At 45.2% G+C, this 24,030-nt stretch overlaps 1 protein-coding gene across 4 annotated transcripts in view; it reads left to right on the forward strand.

The window, feature by feature from the left end:
• Positions 1-11,839, forward strand: part of eml1 (EMAP like 1) — a 218,787-nt gene extending 206,948 nt beyond the window's left edge. For all 4 annotated transcript variants that reach the window (XM_078234091.1, XM_078234092.1, XM_078234090.1 and 1 more), the window contains 2 exons: positions 6,563-6,693; positions 9,652-11,839. In XM_078234091.1, the coding sequence (XP_078090217.1) occupies positions 6,563-6,693; positions 9,652-9,777 (257 nt within the window). In that variant the 3' untranslated portion in view covers positions 9,778-11,839. The remainder of the gene's footprint in view (positions 1-6,562; positions 6,694-9,651) is intronic.
• Positions 11,840-24,030: the final 12,191 nt, after the last annotated feature.

The following is a 24,030-nucleotide window of genomic DNA, read 5'->3' on the forward strand; positions in this document are numbered from 1 at the left end:
CATGTGTTTTATGATGAGGGCACTGGGGAACAGCATCCAGTGGATCTAGGGTTGAATAGTGGTGATGTGAGTGATCAGGACACAGAGTATAGAGCTATCACATTCACAGCTCCATTGTTCAGAATGTATACTCAGGTGACATATATTCCAGAGGAGTCTAGTGAATGGGAGGGATACAACAATGGTGGGACCTATCACTGGCTGAGTAATCCAGAGACCCAGGTAATGCTCTGGGGACCTGGGTTCAAATCCCGTCATGGCAGATGGTGAAATTTGAAATCAATAAAAATCTGGAATTAAAAGGTCTATTGATGACCATGAAACTGTTGTTGATTGTTGTAAAAACCCATCTGGTTCACTAATGTCCTTTAGGGAAGGAAATCTGCCATCCTTACCCGGTCTGGCCTACATGTGACTCCAGACCCACAGCAATGAGGTTGACTCTTAAATGCCCTCTGAAATGGAGGGCAGTTTGGGATAGGCAATAATGCCCAGTCAGTGACGCCCATAAGAAAGCACAGTGCAAGTACTGACATTAAGTTCGGAAGTGATTCCTGTGTCAGAAATCGATCACATATCGGAGAAAGAAACGTTGATAGTGCCAGACAGAGCTCTCACAGTACACAACCCAGCAAACATAAAAGTGGAAATGCAGGCCATAGCTTGAATAGACTGGACGGTGAAATTGAGGCAACAGGTTGTTCTGATGACAGAAGTCCTCAGGATCGTGAAGTTTTGGTGGCTGCCAATAAAATAGAGAATAAGCTGATAAAAGAGTCAAAACAAAGGAAGTTAGATGATTGGAGTGAGTTTGGCGTTTATTCTGAGGTACCAGATAAGCATTAACCAGTCACATTTGCATTAAGAAAATCCTTCAACTGAAACATGGCTAGTTGTCACAGATTGTGAAGGGGAGTGAGATGATACAGTTGTTAGTGGTTTCTTCCACAGATGGAAACGTAATCTTAAAAAATGTTTTTAATTCTTTTGGCCACATGTTCATGGGAGTTTAGGTCATTCGACACAAAAACTGCATGTCTGCAGAGCAGAAGAGGCAGCAAATATTAAAGGAAAACTCTGGAAAATAAAGAAATGCAACAATGGCCTGAATGATTCTTCAGGATACGATACCTTTTAGTGAGATCTGATTGTGAGGTAGTGAGAGGTCCTTCAGTGTTTTATTGGCATCATAAAGGAAAACTTGCACTGGAGGGGGTGCAGAGGAGATTCACCAGGATGCTGCCTGGGATGGAACGTTTAAGTTATGAGGTTGGGTCGGCTTGGGTTGTTTTCATTGGAGCAGAGAAGTGATGTGCCAAGTGCTCCTCCAGGTACTTTTTAAAGAATGTGAAGCAACTTGCCTCTACCACCCTGGACAGAGTGGATAGGGAGCAGCTGTTACCCTTAGTTGAAGGGTCAGTCACGAGGGGACATAGGTTCAAGGTGAGGGCAGGAGGTTTAGGGGGGGTATGAGGAAAAACCTTTCTACCAGAAAGGTTTTTTCTCACAGAGGGTGGTGACGGTCTGGAATGCGCTGCCCGGGAGGGTGGTAGAGGCAAGTTGCTTCACATTCTTTAAAAAGCACCTGGAGGAGCACTTGGCACATCACAACTTTCAAGGCTATGGGCCAAGTGCTGCTAGATGGGATTAGGTGGGAGTTCAGGTGTTTCCCACGTGTCGGTGCAGACTCGAAGGGCCTCTTCTAAAACGTTTGGGTATCTTCGTAATGCACGTTGATTGTTTAATGGGACAGGAGCCTACAGACTTTGAGAAATGTGTTATTAATAAGATTAGAATAGAATAAAAAAATGGAAGTCAGGTTTGTGGGCCTTTTAAACATATCAATTTAGATATTAGGTCTGGAATAACTTTTAAATCAATAATTCTATTAATAGAGCATTACACCTATCCTGATTAATCCTACTGGGTCATCACAGAAAAGTGAGGTTATTTCTCAGGCACAGATAGAGTAATTATGAAGCTTGATCGGTCAGTTGAACTTACTCTACATTCAAATAGATCGGATGGCAGTTTGATATATTGGAGTTAAGGACTGTGATCAAACCCCCTAAAGTAGAGAATGTTTGAAGGGCAAATGAAACATTAAAAAAATTAAATCTTGATTAATGCATTCTTCAAATTATCATTCTTGGGTGACCAAAAAAACATGAAGCTAATCAGTTTTCGCAATGTTGAAATTCTAATCTTCCTGATGGGTGTTCTAGTTTCATAACTAGGGTGAGAATGGGGAAAATTTGTCCCTTGGGAAGCTACAAAAGTATCTTTTCAAAAGTTTGTTAAAGTTACATTAGTGAGTGAAACACTGGCTTTTTTGGAGGCAACTGATATGGGATTCAATTAGTCCAATATTTTGAGTTAGATTCTGCATTCTGGAGGTAGTATTGACTGTTACATAGATAATTGTTCATTGTTGGCTAATGCGCAGGCTATGAAAAGTGTGAGCGAGAAATGGTAAAGATTGACATTGTTGGCTTGAAGCAATTTTTAACAATTCATTTATGGGATGTGAGCATCGCTGACTGGGCCAGCGCTTATCGCTCGTCCCTAACTTCAGAGGGTATTTGAGAGTCAACCACATTGATGTGGATATAGAGTCACATTAAGGCCAGACCAGGTAAGGACAGCAGATATCCTTCCCTAAAGAACATTAGTGAACAAGATGGGATTTTACAACAATTGAAACTCCATAATGTTTATGGAGCCCGCTTGGATCATAAGTTTTGCACCTTGAATTTGGCTAGGATAAGCATGATGTGGTTCACCTCGGGTATGATTCAAGCAACCCAACAGGGAGCTTTTATCATACAAAGTATATTTAAGAATATAGTTAACATATATGGAAAGAAAATTAGCAATAACTTCTATCAATTCCAAACAAAAACAAACAACGACTATAATGCATAACCCTTAACAAATATATCTAAAATGTTCCAAACAAACAAAACCCTTGCCATAGACAAAACCCTTTAAACAGGTTTAATACAGCAAAGACTAATGCTCTCGTGATACTGGAATTGAGTCCTTTGGTTGGAGAATTGAAAATCTCAGGGGCGATTTTACTATTCTATTTCTAAGTGCTGGCCTCCCCGGGGCCCCAATGGTCTCCGGTTCCACCGGCGAGGCCAAGTCGATTGCTCCCCGTTCATAGGGAGCATGTCCATTCCTCACCGGCGAGAACCTTTCCCGGTGAGGTCATAAAGAGGGTCTGAGCTCAGACAATTGAGTGCCAGGCTCGCTAAGCAGATGTAAAACAGCATTATAATAAATTTCCATCTATTAACCGACCTCCCGCCCATTTCCAGCAAGAGGCTGACCACGCCGGAAATCCAGTGCTCGTAAAATGGCGCAGTCGCGAAAACCCACACCAATCGCACTGAAAGCTTTACACCTGACTTTACCACCGCATCACGCCTCAAAACGGCTGCAACACAATGGTAAAATCGTCCCCTCAGTCTTGTAAGTTCTAGTTGTCCTCTTGATACACCCAGAACAGTTTGAAGCCAGAATAGCTTCCCAGAACCCAAGGTAGACCCTGGTCAAGCCACCAACAGCAGATTCTCTTTGTTTTCAAATAACCAGCAGAGTTTCCAAATAAAACAGGGAGAGAAAGAGACACTGGGCCCGATTTTACCAACACGTTGTGCCCGTTTTTTGGCACGAAAACTTGGCAAAGTCAGACGTGAGGCGAGTAGCGCGATCTGCGCCCGGGTCCGTGCCGATTCCCCCTTTACCAAGCGGCTAAAATGACCACGATCGGCACTGCGCTCGAAGTGGGCATAATGTCAATTTAAATGCATTTAAATTGACTTAATGAGCTGGTTGCCCAACTTTACCAGCATTTCCCCCTTTACCCATCGCGTTCGCCCGTCCAGATTCGGCACGAAACAGACACGCTCGACAAAGGTGTGTTTCGGGCGCTGCAGCTTCTGAAGAGGTAGGTTCAGAGCTTCAAGCGGCTCTCTGACTCAGATCGGTGGTAGGGGTGGGGGGGGTGGGGTTGAGGGGTGGTGGGGGGGCAGGGAGGTGGGTCAGATTGTTCTCTGATGGGGAGGGAGGAGGAGGGAGGCGGGTGAGATTGTTCTCTGGTGGGGGGGAGGGAGGCGGGTCAGATGGATCTCTGGTGGGTGGGGGGAGGAGGAGGATGGCAGGCCAGATCATTCTCTGGTGGGGGGGGGAGGAGGAGGGAGGCGAGTCAGATGGATCTTTGGTGAGGCGGGGGTAGGAGTGGTCCGCTGCCACTCTGCGGGCGATCGGTGTGGGGGGAAGGGGGTCAGGGGGCCGTGATCGGTCTGAGTAGGGTGGGTGGGTGGATAAGGGGGTCAGTTATGTTGTGTGTTTGGAGCAATATCTGTGGGGGCCATCGCTCCCGGGCCACTTTATGTGGCCCGAGAGCGATGTGGCAAGGGAGTGTTTTTCAAATTTCTTTTTTACTGCGCCTGCGCAGTTGAAGGCTCCGATCGGAGCTGCAGGATTTCTGGTACGATAAGCCCCGCCCACAGGCTTCTGCAGCGCAATTTAGATTCGCTGATTTTTTTTCAGGCAGAGTTCGTCTGGGGGCACTGGAGAACAGGTTTCCGAGTCGGATCTGGATCATTCCCAGATTCAGCACTTAGAATCAAAATGGTAAAATCGGGCCCATTTATTTTCAGCTTGCTGTCCCTTCCAAAACTAAAATTTACAGCTCTAAACTGCAGAAGAGAAAAGCTCCTATCACCTGACCTTCCAACCAGTTTTTTTCCTAACAATGCAGAGTCACAAGCATGCCAGTAAAAATAAACAAACCCCCGTTTAAGCAGCAATAAAAGGGCATCTCAGGTCAAGCTGAGGCTGTGAGCTGCAGAGGGCATGATTTTTTAAAAAAAACTCTCTTAAAGGTACACTAACGTCACACAATGGTTTCATGGTCATCATGATGCTTATAATTCCAGGGGTGGAATTCTCCCCCAAAAAATCGAAGTGCCGAATTCGCATACAAACTGGAGTAAATCCCGTTGGTTTTCTCAGCGGGATTTTCAAAATGAATCTCCCAAGCTCTGTGCATCACGGAGTGCCCTAACGTGAATCTCATTAAAAATCAGTGGGCAGGGCCTATTCCCGCTGGAAAGGCCGGTGGCATAGCGCTCAACAGGCCACTGCGCATGTGGTGATCTGTCATAGCGGAGATCGGCGCATGCGCAGTAGCCCCGCACTGCCGGCCTCCCGATTGCTGGCCAGCCCAGCGACCCCACATGGCTGGCTGTTGCACACGCACCCCCCCCCCGCCCCCAAGATTTTTACTGAATTCAAAAGTCACCATTCAAACCCAGGACCCCAAATCTCACCCTGGGTGACTGGATTACTGGTCCAGTACCAATAACACTGCACCACTGCCTCCCCAGCTGAATAGAAAGGAAGGGCAGGATTTTACGGCCTTGCTTGTCCCGGAACCATAAAATCCCGCCTGAGGTCAACGGATGTTCCCATTGCCCGCCCCTCGCCCGTCCGACTCCTGTGGTGGGCGGGGCGGTAAAATTCCAGATGGAATCTCTAAAGTTAAATGGGTGGATGCAAGCAATCAATTTGTTTAAATAAATAAATACATGTCTGAAGAAATTGTTAGGAGTCCAAGAGTACTTTGCACAAAATATGGAGGCCTTTAACTTAGGGGCCAATTTTGAGGCCGCACTCTCCATCTGCAGGAATAGGGGCGCGTGCTTAAAATCCAGAGAGCACGATTCGCGCCGGCGAGTTTCCGGGTTCCAATCTTACGGCCCCTTGTCAGTGGGGTGATGTGAAACATGCTGCAGGACAACAGGAAATTCATTTTAATACATAAGCTTGTCATTTGCGAACACTCTCTCCAAGACTCCCCCCTCACCGGATATTCAATGGTAATCACTTGATGTGAACCTGTCATGGGGGCCCCCCCAGGGGCTCAAAGGTGTGTATAGCCCCCAAGGGACAGGAACATGGCCGGAAAATGGCCTGACAAAGCCCTCTGGTACTGCCCCACTGGCACAGGTTAAACCTGGCAGTGCCAACCAGTGCCACGGGCTGGTCCCATTGGGAGCCTCGTGGAGCATTTGGGGGGTGGGCGCGGTTTCAATCAGATCTGGGTATGGGACGGGAGCAGAATGAGGAGTGGGGGATGCCAGCGATGGGTGGGAGGTGGGGTTTGCTGGCTCTGACTATTGGGGGGAGTGAGGGGAAGGGGCCGATGATCTATGGGACGGAGTAGGGAAGTGCCGACTCCAATCGGGATGGAGAGGGGGTCCTGAGACTTCCGTGGTGGACTGAGGGGCGGTTTACTCAGTATCTGATTGGCGCACTCTTTAAAGATGGCGCCCGATCTCAGGGAAACCGGGTTTTGCCGGCGTGAACCACACCCCCTTGAATTTTTTTGGCAGCGTGTGGTAAGATCTGGAAAGAGAACAGCAGTTCAAGAAGGCAGCTCATCCCCTTCTCCTCAAAGGCAATTTGGGTTGGGGAACAAATGTAGGTCTACGATAGAAATGTACCTGATTTTTAATAACTTTGCTATGTGTGTGTGTGTGTGCTGCAGGAGTTTGGCCTGAAGGATCAGATGGAACTGACATCAATGCTGTTTGCAGATCCAGTGATAAAAAACTGTTGTCTACAGGCGATGACTTTGGCAAAGTGCATCTGTTTTCATGTCCATGTTCACAGCCCAGGGTATGGTTCACTTTTACTCTTTTCTTCATATTGACGTTGAACTTAATTTTCTCCGAATTTCTCCCCCGACCCTTTTAAAATGTTGTCTCTCATCTATTCCATTCATATAATCATAGAATCCCTACAGTGCAGAAGGAGGCCGTTCGGCCCATCGAGTCTGCACCGACCACAATCCAACCCAGGCCCTTATCCCCATAACCCCATGCATTTACCCTAGCTAGTCCCCCTGAAACCAAGGGGCAATTTAGCTTGGCCGATCCACCTAACCCGCACACCTTTGGAGTGTGGGAGGAAACCGGAGCACCCAAAGAAAACCCACGCAGACACGGGGAGAATGTGCAAACTCCACACAGACAGTGACCCAAGCCAAGGATCGAACCCGGGTCCCTGGCGCAGTGAGGCAGCAGTGCTAGCCATTGTACCACCATGCCGCTTCTCAAAGGCCAGACTCGGTGACTTGCTGCCTCTAGGTTTGATACCTCTGCTCTCTATTTCTTCCTCTGTCAGCAATAAGCAGCCTGGCTGGGGATTTTGTGGCCCATCTGCTCCATCACTTTCAAGTTGAGAACCATTGTCTATTGGAAATCGCAACCAGTTTTGGCTTGAAAAGCATCAACACTGGATCTGCAGTCATTTAATGAAATGAATAAATAAGGGTCAAAGACCAAGGGGTCGTGAACCTAGTGATTCCCTGAGAACCATGCCGTCCAGAAGCTGTGGGTCACTCAGAGTCCACCCCCCCCCGCCCTGCCAATCAGAGGCACAGGTGCCATTTCAGTCACATCTCCAGTGCCCGCTTGCTCAGTGGGTATAGAAACTTTGGCATTACCCCACCTGTGGGAATGGCTGTCCAGGCCCAACTGGCCCTCCACCATCCCAATAATTATCCTGTTAGCACCCAACTTAAACTCCCTTGGGGGAACGTGAGCCTTAGTGAGCCTAAGGATGGGAACACCTGATGTAGGAATGTAGGAAGGTCATGTCCGTGTCTGAGTCCTCTTGCCAAGCAAGGGCAGCTGGGTGATCTGTCCTTACAAGGCAGCTCCTGAAGGCCCTGTAAAACGTAATCTCTGCTGTTTTCTATGGTGTTTCATTGAAGTTATGGGGAGAGACTTGTAGATTTATGGGGCAGAAGTGTTCCACTGACATCTGCTGTCCTTTAGCCTGTGTAATATGAATTATATTTCTTTCTTTGTCTTGTGTCTTACTGCTGTTACTAATCCTTATAACAGAAGATTCAGAAATGTTAAATTTCATTGTATGTATGAATATATTTTACATATTGCAAAAAGTTTCAAACCCGTTTACAGCTATATCACTGGAATGAACACTATTGATCTGGAAGGGGACATTTTTGTGGATTAGACGCAATGTTCTTAGAGTCCAAAGAAGGCTCTTAGAATTCTTAAAATGGCTCTGCCAGGAGTGAATGCAGTATGACTAACAAAGAACAATACAGCACAGGAACAGGCCCTACAGCCCAGCAAGCCTGTACCCGATACGTGGTTTCTGTCCCTTTGTTCACCTCTATCTCTATATCAAGATACACCTTGAATGTTGCTAATGTGCCTGCTTCCACCACCTCCATTGGCAATGTGTTCCAGGCACCCACCACCCTCTGTGTGGAAAAACCTTCCCCGTATGTCTCCCCTAAACTTTCCCCCTCTCACATTAAACCTGTGCCCTCTTGTAGTCGACTCTTCCACCCTGGGAAAAAGCCTCTGGCTATCCATCCTGTCTATGCCTCTCATAATTTTGTAGACTTCGATCAGGTCTCCACTCAGCCTCCGTCTTTCCAATGAAAACAATCCGAGTTTATCCAACCTCTCCTCATACCTAAAACCCTCCAGACCAAGCAACATCCTGGTAAACCTTCTTTGCACCCTTTACAAAGCATCCACATCCTTCTGGTAAGTGTGGCGACCAGAACTGCACGCAGTATTCCAAATGCAGCCTAGCTAAAGTTTTATACAGCTGTAACATAACCTGCCAACCTTTATACTCGATGCCCTGGCCAATGAAAGCAAGCATGCTGTATGCCTTCTTGACCACCTTATCCACCTGTGTTGCCACTTTCAGGGATCCGTGAACCTGTACACCCAGATTCCTCTGCATGTCAATGCTCCTCATTGCCATTGACTGTATAATTCGCACCTGAATTTGATCTTCCAAAATGTATCACCTCACATTTGTCCGGATTAAACTCCATTTGCCGACAGTGGACTAGATTTCCAACAAAAGCTACATGAAGCTTAAAGTTCCAGGGAATCGGACTAAAAAGGTTTCCTCCAGTTAGAGCAGAAGTGTTTAACATGCACAGCCTAACGTTAAAAGGTAAAGAAATGCTAGTAGGCACCTGGTGTCACTTGTTTTAGTTTCTTCATGGGATGTGGGCTGTCATGGCTAGGCTAGGCCAGGCCAGGCTGGCTAGGCCAGCATTTATTGCCCGTCCCTAATTGCCCTCAAACTGAATGCTTGTCAGACTATTTCAGAGAGCATTGAAGAGTCAACCTGGAGTCACAGACCATGTGAGGATGGCAGATTTCCTTCCCTCAAGGACATCAGTTGTTATGGTTTCATGGTCATCAGACTTTATCAAAATCAAATGTCACCATTGGCTGTGGTGGGATTTGAACCCGGGTCCCCAGAGCATTACTAGTCCACTGACAATATCATTGCGCCATCCTAGTATCACACTATCATGCCTCCAGGAATATATCCAACTAGGATGGTGACCCTAGTGAGCTCTAGGTGACCCTAGAGCTTCCTCTGAGTTGAATTGGCAAAAGCTGGGTGCACCTTTATTTGATATCTGCAGAACTGAAGTGAGCTGAGGTCTCAGTCACAGTTTGTTTCACCCGCTTCAGATGCAGGTAGGTTACAATTTTGTTGTCATGCAATGTTAATCCACAATGTGCCAATCGAATAGAAAAATAATCTTTTTTTTTAACATTGCAGGCTCCAGGTCACACATACGGAGGACACAGCAGTCATGTAACCAGTGTAACCTTTCTACACAATGACAGTCAGCTAATCTCCACTGGCGGGAAGGACATGAGTGTCATGCAGTGGAAGGTCATTTAAACTGGCCTCCTGCCATGAAATTTGCTCTGGGATTACCACAGCAAATGTAGCACCCGTGGAATGATTTTTTTTGCCAGAAGTTTAAACTGCAACTAAAAAGTGAGAGAGAGAAGTTCCTGCACTTTTACAGGCCGCGATTTGGCATTTCTGTTAAATGTCAAAGATTTTACTTAAACCTCAGGAAAATTAAGCCTCTGCAAGGTTACTGGTGCATTGTGTGGCAGGTGACTGTTTAACAGTTCTGACAGTCACTTCCGAAAACAGACTTGCTCCTGGGCTCGACAGGGGTTCAATATGTTTCTCTGTGGTGAAAGTGAGGGTAATGTACAGTATTGTTTATATGTTTACCCCAACAACATGTCCGCAAACACAACCTTTCATTTTTAAATGGTGAAAATAAGATGTAATGAACTGTTTACCGTCAATACTATATGCACTAAATTTCTTGTACTGACATAAGCTTTGTGTATAATGTGTCTTAAACTTATGTCGCAGTCTGTTCTGTATCTAATTGTCAATCTGTTTCTGAAGCATGGTGAGACTTGACTTCCAGTTGTCACATTGGTGGAAGCTGCCATGTCTTTTCTTCCTCCTTCCCCCGAGAGGAGCCGCAGACTTGAAGACAAGTTCCAGCTGAACTGCAGAACCGCTGACAAATGCATTCTAAGCCTGCAGAGGCTGTTCACAGAGAGAGAGAAAACAAAAAAGCCTGCACTTCTATGACTGTGCAACTTCTACTCCATCTCCATCCACCCACCACCTGCTCCCTGGTAAAATGTTGTATGCATGGATATTTCCCCCATTGTAAATGAGCTGTCCGCTCGTGAGGACAGGAGGAGGACAGGCAGTAAAGACAGGGCTGGTAATACAGCTCACACTTTCAGCAACGTGAAAATATACGGTTTACATTTGGAATGTATGTAGAGATTTTTTTTTAATGGAAGTTATTGGCACATTCTTTAACACTAAGGTTCAAAGGTTTGTTTTGTGACTGACTGTCAATAAATTAAACTAGCTGAAAGGTATCAATGTGAACAGGTGTCCGTGAACTTCTTCCCCCTCCTCCAACCTACTTGAGATTGGCAATATTCAAAACGGGTTCTGCTTTAAACATTCATTGCTTTTAATGTAATGGTCATTGGAAATAATGTGCACAAATAGACACATATGTGGGGCGGCACAGTGGTTAGCACTGCTGCCTCACAGCACCAGGGACCCGGGTTCGATTCCCGGCTTGGATGACTGTGTGGAGTCTGCACGTTCTCCCCGTGTCTGTGTGGGTTTCTTCCGGATGCTCCAGTTTCCTCCCACAGTCCGAAAGATATGCTGGTTAGGTGCATTGGCCGTGCTAAATTCTCCCTCAGTGTACCCAAACAGGTGTCGGAGTGTGGCGATAAGGGGATTTTCACAGTAACTTCACTGCAGTGTTAAGGTAAGCCTACTTGTGACACTAATAAATAAACCTTACATAAATAACACTGCACCTGGAATCTGAATCCAACTTGCATGAATGTGGAAGCTGACTACATGCTTTCATGTTCTTTTGCCAAGGACTGGTATATAAACCATGGAGTCTTGGGGCTGCACCTCAGAGGACCAAGCGAGCATGGAAGGAGAGATCACAAAGTGATGTAATGCTTCCTAAGAAACAAAATTGAGATTCATGAAATGGAAGGGCCAATGTCAGTTTAGACTAAAAAAAAGCCTAAGTACTCAGAACAGTGAGCTGTGGCAATTGGCTGTTTTTCAGATTGGGGGACAGGAGACTGTAGTCTTCCCCAAGTGTCAGTGCCTTTTATGAAATGTCTGAAATACTTGGATCTTAGAACAGAGAGTAAAAGTGCAAAATTTGCCAAAAAATGTGTGACAAAATGTGAGGATAACCAATTAACTGCAACAGGGCATATGCTATATATTTGAGTGGTTGCATGATTGCTTTAAGAGCCGGTCACATGATATGATGGTGCTGTCATTGGGGTGTTTCGCAGACTTCTGTCTTAGTTTCATTTCCTGTTCTGTGCAGAGAACATCTCTTTCAATAAACCTATTGTGTGTTACTTTGAGTCTACGTGTGCAAGCCACATCTTTTATTTTTTGTTTAAAACCCACAGCCCCTAACATAGTTAGGATATTACAACATAGGCCAGCAGTTTAGGCAGACAAGTGGCAGGTGGAGGAGGTTCAAAAACTGGAGAACCTTAAGGCCCTGAAGCAATCAATGTCTGTCCTTGCACGTAGCAGGAAATTCACCATAAGATCAATATTTTTCTGTGATTTCCCATTCGCAAAGCTGTTGGTTAAAAAATCATCAAAAATGCTTCTATCATTTTCCAATAGGTTTGGTGCTAGGTCACCCTGGTGGCATGGGGCCTCCTTAGGTTATGCGCAGAGAGATGTTCCTGGGCTATTTGTTCTCCAAGTTGACAATGGGTTGGGCAGCTGGGAAAATTTGGAGGCGATGGTTATGTGTGAAAGAGTATGAGCATTTAGCCATGAAAAGACAGTGAGAGTAGAGCTTGACATTGTAGAACCAGATGAATAGTAAGACCAATCACTCCCAAAGTGTACCTAAACTTACTGTTTTCAGGCCTGAGGCGACAGAGGTGGTTTTTGCACCAGGAGCAGCTTCCTGCGGTGAGAGAAGCGGAGATACTTTCAAAGGGATCATGGAGGCATCTGCGTCATCCTGGGTGAACAGCCTGCATCAGGACAGGTTTGAATGTGAAAGGGTATTTGTGAGGGAGTTGTGGTGAAATGTTCTGCATTTAATGTGTTGAATGTTCAAATTCAGAGCCTGGCTTCCAATAAATCCAATATCTTTTACAGTAAAGGGAGATCAAATCCCAACAGTGCAGAAGGAGGCCATTCGGCCCATCGAGCCTGCACCAACAGCAATCCCACCCAGGCCCTATCCCCGTAACCTTACATATTTACACTGCTAATCCCCCTGACATTAATGGGCAATTTAGCATGGCCGATCCACCTAACCCGCACATCTTTGGAGTGTGGGAGGAAACCGGAGCACCCGGAGGAAACCCATGCAGACATGGGGGCTGGAATTTTACCGCCACACCCGCCCTGGAATCGCAGAATGGAATTCTCCGCTGGCCTCGGGCGGGATTTTACGAGCTTCGCCCGAGCGAGGTCGTAAAATACTGGCCATGGAGAACATGCAAACTCCACACAGACAGCCACCCGAGGTCGGAATTGAACCCAGATCCCTGGCACTATGAGGCAGCGGTGCTAACCACTGTGCCACTATGGCACCCCAAGATAGCATGGATAAACCAGAAATGCAAGGCCACCTGATGGAGACTTACTTGCCAACATCACCACAAGGTCATGAGGATATCATTACCACAAGGCTACATGCCATTATTTTCCCTGTACAACCAGAGATCTGACAGGCAGATTAGTATCACAAGGCCCTACATTGCTCTTCCTCACTGCACCATGAGCCATTCAGTGGACACATGAGTTTTCTTAAGCCTCAACCTTCCTTTTCCCCGTTACAACAATACATGAAGCGACGTAATAGATACTCTATGGGAACTTGATACTGTCTTTCTGCAGCTTCAGTTTGATTTGGATGTCATTTGGATGTCATTTCTGTAGCCACCTAACCTTAAACCTTCAGGAACAAATCAGTTCAGACATTAATATTATGGAGGTCTGCTGTTGCAATGTGATGGTTGGGTTCATTTGCATCTTTTCTAGTGGTTTACCTGATAAAACTTGAACAGACTAATGGCCTGGTCTTAACTATATGGAAGTGCTAAGTTAATTTGAAATGTTGCTCCAAATAGGTAATGATATTTCGGATATGTAAACCTGATTTACACTATATCATATTTTAAAAGGACTCACAAATGTATGTTGGGTGAAGGTGTTCTGAATGATTTACAACATTTTTTTCTAAATGTGAATACAGTAAACTTTGTGTTATCCGGCACTATAGCGACTGGGCTGAGTCTGACAAAGGGATGGTACCTGTTCCATGCTTGGGCAGCGGTCCCCAGTAACAGAGGCCATTCACTTACTCGAGTGGCTTGTCTACAGTGGCCCAGTCCTTCATCTGGGCAGCGTCAGAAGAAGATGCGCGTGAATCTCAAAGAGTGGCTGCTGTGTACAAGAATAGGGGCCAGGAACCCTGTCCCTGTTACATTGGAATGAGAGAGAGACACTTAAACCTGGTTCAGTACCATTGCTACTCACTGTTTTTATATTTTGATTAAAATAAACTTGTCAGTTTATCAGTGATAACCAGTCGCCATGACTCTAACCTGTAGATAAAGAAATGTGTGTGTGTCAGTGGTGAAATCCATTCTGTCGAGTGTATAACAAGTGTCAGTTGTATCATAAAATCTACTTGGCTTTCCAGCATTTCCGAGCTCTGCCCGGCTCGCCAACCTCCTGACAGAGGCACTGGTGGCCCCTCTGGCAGCACCCACTCTGGGGCATTCCAGATAACAAACAATTTACTGTAATAGTTTTAGAAGCAACCCTCCAAACCAAGTATTTTTTTAACAAATTATTTATCATTTATAAAGAATTTGTTCATGCATTTGGTTATGTATAATTTATTTATGATTAATCATATTCAAATAAATGTAAAGTTGAAAATGATGGTGAAATATTACTTTTTGTGCACCTGAAATTTTGATTGCTTTGTCTTATAAAGGACCACGGACTGATTTGGTTTGATTTGATTTGATCTATTATTGTCACATGTATTATATAAAGTGAAAAATACTGTTTCTTGCACGCTATACAGACAAAGCATACCGTTCATAGAGAAGGAAAAGAGAGAGTGCAGAATGTAGTGTATAGCTAGGGTGTAGAGAAAGATCTAATTACTATAAGGAAAATCCATTCAAAACTCTGATGGCAGCAGGGAAGTAGCTATTCTTGAGTTGGTTGGGACAGGACCTCAGACTTTTGTATCTTTTTCCTGATGGAAGAAGCTGGAAGAGAGTATGTCCAGGGTATGTGGGGTTCTCGATTATGTTGGCTGTTTTGCCGAGGCAGCGGGAAGTGTAGAAAGAGTCAATGGGTGGGAAGTTGGTTTGCGTGATGGACTGGGCTACGTCCATGACCTTTTGTAGTTTCTTGCAGTCTTGGGCAGAGTAGGAGCCATATCAAGCTGTGATGCATCCGGAAAGGATGCTTTCTATGGTGCATCTGTAAAGGTTAGTGAGATTCGTAGCGAACATGTCAAATTTCCTTAGCCTCCTGAGAAAGTAGAGGCGTGGTGGGCTCTCTTAACTATAGCGTCGGCATGAGGGACGAGGACAGGCTATTAGTGATCTGGAAACCTAGAAAGTTGAATGTGAATTGTACACAATTCATGGATAATTCTTAAATAAGTGCTACCTCTTTAAGATATTTGTTTCTTAATTTGGCATAACTTACCAAACCCAGTTTTGAAATGGTGTGATGTGTTGTACATCTTTGATAGCTTGAAGCATGAGAAAGCCATTGATAGGGTGGGAATTTTGTCCTTATTTTTCCCTCCCAAGTAATTATCACCCGTCAACTATTGTGTTTTTCACATTTTAAGAAGTTACATTCCTGAAATGAGGCTATTTCCTGCTGCTATGTGGTCAGGACACTACTAGCCTGATGGCACGTGCTGATGTCCCCCATGGTGTCCGAAGATATGCGGGTTAGGTTGATTGGCCATACTAAATTGCCCTGTAGTGTCAGGGGAGTAGCAGGGTAAATACATGGGGTTACAGGGATAGGACCTGGATGGGACTGTACAGGCTCGATGGGCCAAATGGCCTCCTTCTGCACTGTAGGGATTCTAGATTCTCTGAATTATTCTTCCCAAAGCCTCATAAATGAGGGTCAGAGTTAATCTATTTTGACCTTCAAGCATCTAGTTTTCAAACTTTAATGTGAAGCCTAGTGATCCAGCAAATTGCTGTATTTATATCAAATTAAACAGGTTTACAAAGAGACATGGAATCAAGCTAACTGGTTGAGAACTGTTCAGAGGTTATCTTCCATCTATAACATGCACTTGTGTGTAACTGTTCTTAATTTTTGGACCACATTTCAGTTTTAGTGAATTTTACATTCACTGTAAAATGGCAACATTGAAATTGTATGTGAATTATTTAGATTTACTTTGATTTGCTGGGTGACTTTGAAATGAAGAGATGCTACTGAAATCAAAAGATGAATTTTTGAAAATGAAAGTGAGCTTGTTTCAACATTGAAGATAACATTATTATTGAGAAATGGATTAGAAAGAAACAGGAAGCTGAATCCAGCTGGTAGGAACTAGCTGTAAAAGCATAATCCCCTCAAACAACAATAACATATCCAGGGCCCATCATGCTTTCTCCATCCAGTGTCCATGTAGAGTTATTGCAGCAGAGACTTCCCTTCTATACAATCAGCTGATCAAAAAAGGTTCAGTTATTTTCTACCTCCACCTTACCCGGAAAAATATTCAACCCATAATAAATATTTTTACATTCCTCAACCCTAGTTGGGTGGGCACAGTGGTTAGCATTGCTACCTCACAGCGCCAGGGACCCAGGTTCGATTCCTGGCTTAGGTTACTGTATGTACGGAGTCTACACGTTTTCCCTGTGTCTGCATGGGTTTCCTCTGGGTGCTCCGATTTCACCCCACAGTCCAAAAGACGTGCTGGTTAGGTGCATTGGCCATGCTAAATTTTCCCCCAGTGTACCCGAACAGGCGCCGGAGTGCGGTGACTAGTGGATTTTTGCAGCAACTTCATTAGAAACATTGAAACTAGAAGCAGGAGTATGCTATTCAGCCCTTCAAGTCTGCTTTGCCATTCATTTTAATCGTAGCTGATCATCAAATTCAATATCCTGATCCCCCCTTCCACCCATACCACTTGATCACTTTAGCCCCAAGAGCTATATCTAATTTCTTCTTGAAATCAGACAATGTTTTGGCCTCAGCTACATTGGGTAGTGAATGTAAGCCCACTTGTGACACTAATAAATAAAAAACTTTAATAAACTTAATTCTGATCAAAGAAAACAGAAAGAGAGATAGAAATGAAACAAGAGTTTGTTAAAATAAGGTAGGCTGGGCCCCAGGATGTTTGGCAACCTCATCCAAAACAAAAGGATGAGGTTCTGCTGTTCAGTTTCAAATCTCAGTGAAAAGAGAGAAAGAGGCGGAGATGCCTGAACTTCTGGGACAAAAGGGACATGTACTGTGCAATGCTGAGACCAGAAGACGCAATTCAAGTTGCAATCAGTAAGTGACATTAGCAATGATCCTGCCCACGGAGAACCTGCTTGGAAGGAGACAGCAATGGGTGCCTTGAATGAGGGCTTCATCCAATGTCAGCAACGGTGAAGGGAATAATCGTGAGCTCATCCAACCCTAGACTGGCAACAAGAGAGTGGATAGGCTTAAGAGTATTCCCCTTACGTTTCACTCCCATGTAATTAACAATCTTCAGTTACTGTGTTTTTCAGCATTTAAAAAGTTACATTTCTGAAATGAAGATATTTTTCCTGCCCTGTGGCCATGCGCAGCAGTAACATTGGATTGGGATCGGGAATAGTGGGGAAGCACCTAAAAAAAAGAAAAGGAGAACTGGCATGACTGGGTAACAGGAAGCAATGATGAGCAAGATCCAACTGGGGCCCAAAGAGGTTAAATGCCATAAGGCAGAAAGTATAGATGTGTTTGAATCGAAGAGTCAGTATGTATTTAATGGTTTTCTTCACCTGTATCTATCATAAGATTCTGATGGACCTCTTCCTTTGTTCTCACTAAGCAATAGTTCATTCAGGTATCATTTCCTGAAGACAACAACGCACAAACTAGGAATAAACATTGCAGCCCCTTGAACCTGCTCTGCCGTCCAATACAATCCTAATAGCTCAATCTCCCACTCACTCCCCCCTACCTCCTGATTCCCTGAGAGATCAAAAGTCTGTCCATCTTTTTATTTATTCATTTACTGGATGTGGGTGTCACGGGCCAGGCCAACATGTATTGCCCATCCCAAGTTGTCTTTGAGAAGATGGTGGTGAGCTGTATTCTTGAACTACAGCAGTCTATGTGATGTAGGGGCACCCCCAGTGCTGTTATGGAAGGAGCTCCAGAATTTTGACTCAATGACGGCGAAGGAACGGCATTTCCAAGTCAGGAGGGTGAGTGATTTGGAGGGGAACTTCCAGGTGGTGATGTCCTCATGTATCCACTGCTCTTGTCCTTCTAGATAATAGCAGCCATGAGTTTAGAAGCATCTCGGCTTTGAATATACTCAACAATGGAGTATCCCTCTGGCGTAGGGAATTCCAATGATTCACAACCCTCTTGAGTGAGGATATTTCCCATCATCTCTGGTCTAAACAAACTAAATTCCCCAGCCAGGGGAAACAACCTCTGGTGCCTATCCTGTCAAGCCTCTTCAGAATGTTGAATATTTCAATCCATCTCATTCTTCTGAACTCCATAGAGCATCAGCCCAAATTACTCAACTTCCCATCATAGGACAATCTTCTCGCACCAGGAACCAATCTCATGAATCTTCAGGGTACAGCCTCGGAAGAAAGTATATACTCGAGGGGCCAAAGAGCCTCTTCTGCACTCTATGATTCCTTAGATATGGAGCCTACAGTCAACCGATGTCAACTAATGAAGGATAGAGGAAAACAATATCATTTTCAATAAAGAATCAATGTTCTAAGTTCATGGTTTTCTGTGTGACTCGGAGTCATTCACCAACACCGGGAAACTAGTTTTAATTCAGCTGTATGTATTCAATGGTGAATAATCAGTTTAAGGTTTACGAGAAAACAGATTGAGTGCGACAGAATTTATTGAGCAACATTATCAACAGAAAAATAAATCATTTTCATGACCTTATAAATAATTATATTCTTGCCATAAATTTATCACTGTTGAGTTTTGCATTTTTTTAAAAATCACCTTGCTGCACTTAACTTAATTGAATAGATCTGTTGACTGTGACTAATCTGACTTGTCAGTATTACAGAATGATGAAGTACTCTTGGTGTGAGACATGGGGCTGCTTCTGATGGTCTGGGAGACACAGCACTGTGAATCATCCCAGCCATTACAATTTACTGCTGCACTTAGCCAGCACTGCCTTCCGCCTAACCCTCTGATTTACAAAGTCAGTGCTAATCCAGATCAGTGACCTTTAAATCACAGCGTTACCCCAGTTGACAAGTGCAGACCTGGCACCTCTCGGAGGCTCCAATTATCAGTCCCACATTGGTGTGAACTCCATCCCAAGGCTGGTTCATTCCAATGCCAGGCAGGCATTTAAAAGCAGTGGGCGGGGCTTTACGGCCTCGCTCATCCTGAGGCCGCCTGAGGTCAACGGGCCTTCCCATTGTCCGCCCCTCGCCCACTTCGATTCCCGTCGCGGACAGGGAGGCAAAATTCCGGCCAGTGAGATCAAGAGATCTAGAAATCTGTTGGGACCTGAGAAAAGAAATGGGTGGCACGGTGGTTAGCACTGCTGCCTCACAGCGTCAGGGACCCAGGTTCGATTCCCGGCTTGGGTCACTCTCCATGTGGAGTTTGCACGTTCTCCCCGTGTCTGCGTGGGTTTCCTCTGGGTGCTCCAGTTTCCTTCCACAGTCCAAAGATGTGCAGATTAGGTGGATTGGCCATGCTAAATTCTCCCTCAGTGTACCTGAACAGGCGCCGGGTGTGGACACTCGGGGATTTTCAAAGTAACTTCATTGCAATGTTAATGTAAGCCTACTTCTGACATTAATAAAAAACCTTAACTAGAAGGCTCAGGGATGAACTGATAGATGTTGTTATGATCAGCCGCAGGTGAGATTCCCCAAAAGTTGCTCATCCAGGCGAGACACCTCGATTTGTCACTGTCCGGCTGGGATACCCTCCCTAATTGTCACAAATCCGGGTGAGGATGGATGGTTCCATGTCTTAATTCAACCCACCCTCTGCTAGTAGCAACAAGGTTTAATTTAACAAAGTTCTCTTTCCCTTGGACACCTTTCCCAGACCCAATAATTATGTTTAAAAAGGAGCCGATTCAACCAGACTTTCCTGAGTTAAGATTAAGTTTATCAACTACTAAAAAGATAAGGAGAAATGGTAACACACACATGCATCTATATTTTCTAATGGATTAGAAGAAAAAATTGAGTCCAATAATAACTAAATATAATTAAAAAGTTATACAGAAGAGTCCTGGACTTGCGAGGAGGAGACGATGACGCTTATGACCGTAATGAATTACTTTCAGTGTAGTTGACTTTTGCAGGAAAGTAGTTGATTCTTCGATTCAAGTGTTCTGTGGTTTCGTAGAGATATTTCAGTTCCTCCTTCCAGCTGTGATACTTTTTTGCTGGCTGGTTGACTTCCACAGTCAGAGAGAAAGTTTATAGATATTCCTGCAAAAGATGGCTATTTCCTTTTCTGCATGGGCACTGCTTCTGGCCGTATAATCACACACCTTCAGTCTGGAAAGCTCCCAGCTGCTTTTCCTCATAGCACACACACACATGCACGCACACACACACACACGCGTGCACGCATGCATGCACACACCAGCAGGCACACACACACATGCACACACACACCAGCAGGCACACACACACATGCACGCACACACACACGCGTGTATGCATGCATGCACACACCAGCAGGCACACACACACATACACACACATGCCAGCAGGCACACACTCACGCACACACGCACACACAACAGCAGGCACGCACACACGCACATGCACACACACACACACACCAGCAGTCATACATACACACACGCAGACACACCAGCAGGCAGGCAGGTAGCAGGCCAACTCTTAACCGCCCCCCCCTTCTTTGTACATTCCAAGAGGAAACCAGAATACACTAGTCAGTGTAGGCAATTACACCCAGGGTCTTTGAGATGGGATAGCAATGATGTTCCTTTTTTCTTTACAGGGGATGGTAACCAGTCTTTGGATTCGTTTTAGAGGTATCTTGTCTAGAAACACTGGGACGGGTTCCATTGCCCCTCAGAGAAACACCCTGCAACCATTCCTGTCAATGTCTAACTACATTCTCAGCCATCTTTGGGGTTTATGTCCATTTTAAAATATAAAGCTCAGGTATTTTTAAAGTCCAATATATGTGTGTAATTTCATGTTCTTTTCCTCCATCATCATCGCAAGGTCTTTAAGATTATAAAAGGGGTTGACAGGGTAGATGTAGACAATATGTGTTCACTTGCAGGAGAGATCGGAACTACCGATCATAAATATAAGATGGTAATAAATCTAATAGGGAATTCAAGAGAAACCTATTTCCCAGAGAGGGGATAGAATATGCAATTTGCTACGGCAAGGAATAGTTAAGGCCAGAACATTGTCCGATTGGCCAATAGTTAAGGCCAAAATGATGTCTGATTGTCCAAAATGTCTGATTTCAAAAAGATATTAGATATAGTTCTTGGGGCTAACGGGATCAAGGGATATGGGGAGGAAAGGGAGATCGGGATATTGAACTCGATGATCAGCCATGATCAAAATGAATGGTGGAGCAGGCTTGAAGGGTCGAATGGCCTGTTCCTGCTTCTAGTTGCTATGTTCCGATGTGACATAGGTGCATTTACGGAAAGCACATGATGGAGAAAGGAACAGAAGGTTATTCCAGAGTTAAATAACAAAAATAGGAGGAGGCCCATGTGTAGCATTAACACAGGTATGTACCTGTTGGGCTGTATCGCCTCTTTCTGTATCGTTGACTCTGTGCAATATGATGGGCGGCACACGTGAATGCATTCTGTTCTGCAAGTGCATACCTGGTAATGCCAAAGCCATCCTGGATGGTGGTGAGTTACTGCTTTACAAACCTTTCCCCACTCACTCTTCAATCTCATCCTGAAAGCCGTCATGAAATAGAAACTGGCAATGATGTAGAACCATAGAACCAGAGAAAATTACAGCTCAGAAACAGGCCTTTTGACCCTTCGTGTCTGTGCCAAACCATTTTTTGCCTAGTCCCACTGACCTGCACTTGGATCATATCCCTCCACACCCCTCTCATCCATGAACCCGTCCAAGTTTTTCTTAAATGTTAAAAGCATTTACCACTTTATCCGGCAGCTCATTCCACACTCCCACCACTCTCTGCGTGAAGAAGCCCCCCCTAATATTCCCTTTAAACTTTTCTCCTTTCACCCTTAACCCATGCCCTGTACGTTCTACTTTGGTTTGTCCTTCCAATGTGCAATATCTCACACTTGTCTGCGTTAAATTCCATTTGCCATTTTTCAGCCCATTTTTCTAATTGGTCCAAATTCCTCTGCAAGCTTTGAAAACCTTCCTCACTGTCCACGACACCTCCAATCTTTGTATCATCAGCAAACTTGCTGATCCAGTTTATCACATTATCATCCAGATCATTGATATAGATGACAAACAACAATGGACCCAACACCGATCCCTGCGGCACACCACTAGTCACAGGCCTCCACTCAGAGAAGCAATCCTCCACAACCACTCTCTGGCTTCTTCCATTGAGCCAGTGTCTAATCCAATTTACTACCTCCCCATGTATACCTAGCGACTGAACCTTCCTAACTAACCTCCCATGAGGGACCTTGTCAAAGGCCTTGCTGAAATCCAGGTAGACAACATCCACCGCCTTTCCTTCATCCACTTTCCTGGTAACCTCCTCGAAAAACTCTAATAGATTGGTCAAACATGACCTACCACGCACAAGGCCATGTTGACTCTCCCTAACAAGTCCCTGTCTATCCAAATATTTGTAGATCCTATCCCTTATCACACCTTCCAATAACTTGCCCACCACCGACGTCAAACTTACAGGCCTATAATTTCCCGGATTTCTTTTGGAACCTTTTTTAAACAATGGAACAACATGAGCCACCCTCCAATCATCCGGCACCTCCCCTGTGACTGTGGAATTGCTGCTTTCCTCACCACCCACCCCTTCCGTCCCTCACACCAACCCACACCTTACACTTTGTGTTTTCAGATCGTCAAGAACTACTCGCTGCTCGCCCCCTGCCCCCCCCCCTCATGTGGGAGGGTGAGAGGAAGACCACCTGAGGAAGGAAGACACTTGCAGTCACTGATAATGTGTGAGCTTTAGAGGGTAGTTTCCAGTTGGGATCTGCACGTGTTGAGTCGCCAGGCCCGAGGTCAGCTCATGTGTGAGCTCTGGGTGGGTGAGGATGCAGACAAGTTCCACTTGAGGAAACTCGAATGAGAACTCCATGGGGTCAGGCAAGCTATAGAAAAGAGGTGTTTCTGAAGCACACCTAGATGCTTGGTGCTTTAGTAGATCTGCCAATTAATGGGAGCCCATCCTTGCTATTCTGAAAGTGGCTCCATAGCATACTGGCCACCCTCTCAGTTTCCACTGCAACATAGGCAGGGGCTGCCAGATGTATCAGGGCTGCAGTGGAAGCTCTGGAAGAAGCCATGAGATCCTTGGCATGCAGACTCAGATTATTCCAGGCAGGGACCGTGGACCTGGAAGTGAATGCTCGATGGGACATGCTGGCTCTCACAATGGTTCCAAATCTATGTTCCAGCAGATTGCCAGGATGGCGAAGATTCTACCCTGTTGCAAATGGCCTTTCATGCAAAGGGATTGGAGTACAAGAATAAAGACCTCTTTCTAAAGTTGTGCAGGGTTTTGCTAAGACCACATTTGGAATACTGCGTGCAGTTTCGGTCTCGATGTTTAAGAAAGAATGAACTTGTATTGGAGTTGATACAGTGAATGTTCACTAGACTAGTCCCTGGGATTTTTTTTTATTCATTCGTGGGACATGGGTGTCGCTGGCTGGCCAGCATTTATTGCCCATCCCTAGTTGCCCTTGAGAAGGTGTTGGTGAGCTGCCTTCTAGAATCGCTGCAGTCCATGTGCTGTGGGGTGACTCACAATGCCGTTAGGGAGGGAATTCCAGAATTTTGATCCAGCGACTGTGAAGGAACGACGATATATTTCCAAGTCAGGATGGTGAGTGGCTTGGAAGGGAACTTGCAGGCGGTGGTGTTCCCATGTATCTGCTGCCCTTGTCCTTCTAGATGGAAGTGGCCATGGGTTTGGAAGGTGCTGTCTAAGGATTTTTGGTGAATTGCTGCAGTGCATCTTGTAGATAATGCACACTGCTGCTACTGAGCGCCGAAGGTGTAGTGTGTGGATGTTTGTAGATGTGGTGCCAATCAAGCAGGCTGCTTTGTCCTGGATGGTATCGAGCCTCTTGAGTGTTGGAGC

The sequence above is a fragment of the Mustelus asterias genome, chromosome 18 (assembly GCF_964213995.1).
Source record: "Mustelus asterias chromosome 18, sMusAst1.hap1.1, whole genome shotgun sequence".
NCBI lineage: Eukaryota > Metazoa > Chordata > Chondrichthyes > Carcharhiniformes > Triakidae > Mustelus > Mustelus asterias.